The sequence below is a fragment of the Nematolebias whitei genome, chromosome 6, assembly GCF_014905685.2.
Source record: "Nematolebias whitei isolate Nwh7 chromosome 6, NemWhi1, whole genome shotgun sequence".
Classification (NCBI taxonomy): domain Eukaryota; kingdom Metazoa; phylum Chordata; class Actinopteri; order Cyprinodontiformes; family Rivulidae; genus Nematolebias; species Nematolebias whitei.
This window is the reverse complement of record NC_056503.1, coordinates 33,979,477-33,981,030: the sequence shown is the minus strand read 5'-3', so window position 1 is coordinate 33,981,030 and position 1,554 is coordinate 33,979,477. Positions and strand designations below refer to the sequence as shown.

The 1,554-nt window shown below is 37.0% G+C and overlaps 1 protein-coding gene across 1 annotated transcript in view; it reads left to right on the top strand.

Moving 5' to 3' along the window:
- Positions 1-465: 465 nt before the first annotated feature.
- LOC119410900 (extracellular calcium-sensing receptor-like) overlaps positions 466-1,554 on the top strand; it is a 3,516-nt gene continuing 2,427 nt past the window's right edge. The window contains exons 1-3 of the mRNA XM_037677824.1: positions 466-490; positions 1,247-1,415; positions 1,497-1,554. The exon at positions 1,497-1,554 is cut by the window's right edge and continues 1 nt beyond it. Coding sequence (XP_037533752.1) covers positions 466-490; positions 1,247-1,415; positions 1,497-1,554 — 252 coding nt within the window. The remainder of the gene's footprint in view (positions 491-1,246; positions 1,416-1,496) is intronic.

Below are 1,554 nucleotides of genomic sequence, written 5' to 3'. Positions count from 1 at the left end.
AAAGACCACACGAGGGCAGCACACACCAAGTAAACAATCCTCACAGATCTGACATTTTATTTTGTTTTTTGCCAAAAGACAAGCAATCTCTTCCTCCTCCATTGATGCCATGACTGAAATGGTGAGAAATTAAGGATTTTGTCACAAGCAAATTAAAATCAGGCGCAGCATGGCTGCAGGAGGATCTGGAGACTTCCTGGTTGGCTGCTCTAATGTGTGGGCTACAGGGTCAATGCGCCCTGTTTTTTTTTTTTTTAATCTTTAAAACTTTTCATGAACAACATATAAACAGAACACTGCTGCGGCAGGGGCTGCCAGCTCTCGTTTGTTTGTTTTTTTTGCAACCTGTCAATCAATCCAGTAGGCTTGTCAGCAAACGACCTACTAGCGACCTCAATTTGTCCCAAAGGTAAACAACCCTTTTCTGCGGAGCTGACTGCAGCTGCTCAGGGTGGACGCTCGAGCATGAAGTCTCAACCCTCTTTGGACAGTGCGCACAGTTTCCGCGCAGCTGACAAGACGTGCGAATATACTGGAATATTTAGTTTTTACCACTAAAAGTGGCTGAACAAGTCAATAAATTTTGAAATGTATATTTTCCCACACACAGCTTCTTGACTTTGACATGCATTTTAAAATAAATATTGAAAAAATAGCCATATAGCATTTGATGTTCTTTATATGTGTGTGTTTTGATTGTAACAATATCAATGTTAGATTGTAGTATACCTAAATCTGGTCTAATAGGGGCTATACTTTTTAGTGCATGCACTAATGAATTATTTTAAAAACAAAATGTTTTTATGAGGAAAATAGTCTGTGGTAAAAACTATAAAAAATGTTTTCTACCAATAAAACTTGAAAAAAAAAATCAAAGGTACAAAAACTAGATTAAAAAAGCAGACATGGTCAAAAGCAAAATGTTGAAATATTGTCTGGAAACGTATTATTGAAAACCATCAAAAGTACTGAGGGAAATGTAAGTTCTACTATTTTTGTAGTACAATTAAATTGTATGCAAAACTAAATAATAATGAAAATAGTAGACAAATGAAGAGGGGCCATGTCATCATCAAACTGTGATTTGATTAGAGGACTAAAGGCCTCATCATCAGCTGTAGGACTATAAAGTTTAGCCTCTGAGAATAAACAGATTTTGGTCAAGTTGAAGGGTTGCGTGCTTGAGTTTCTTTGAAAATGTGTTTTTGCATTTCTGTAATTGTAATGCTTGTAAATGTTTTGGTAGCTTTAGCTGAAAATGACACGGCCTTCTGTGAGATGCTGGGGAGCCCTGAGATTCCTCTGTTGTACAAGAAAGGAGACATCACTATTGGAGGAGTTTTCTCTATTCATACCCAAATCTCAACATCTTTATTCTCATTGACTGATAAGCCAGAACCTCTCTTGTGCTCCAAGTACTGGGTATTTCTGTTTTCACTATCAGCATCCTAACCAAAGATTAAGTGCACAAAACAATGACCTGTTTCTTTTTCCAGGATAGATTTAAGAGAATTTCGGTTTGCTCAAACAATGATTTTTGCCATTGAGGAGATC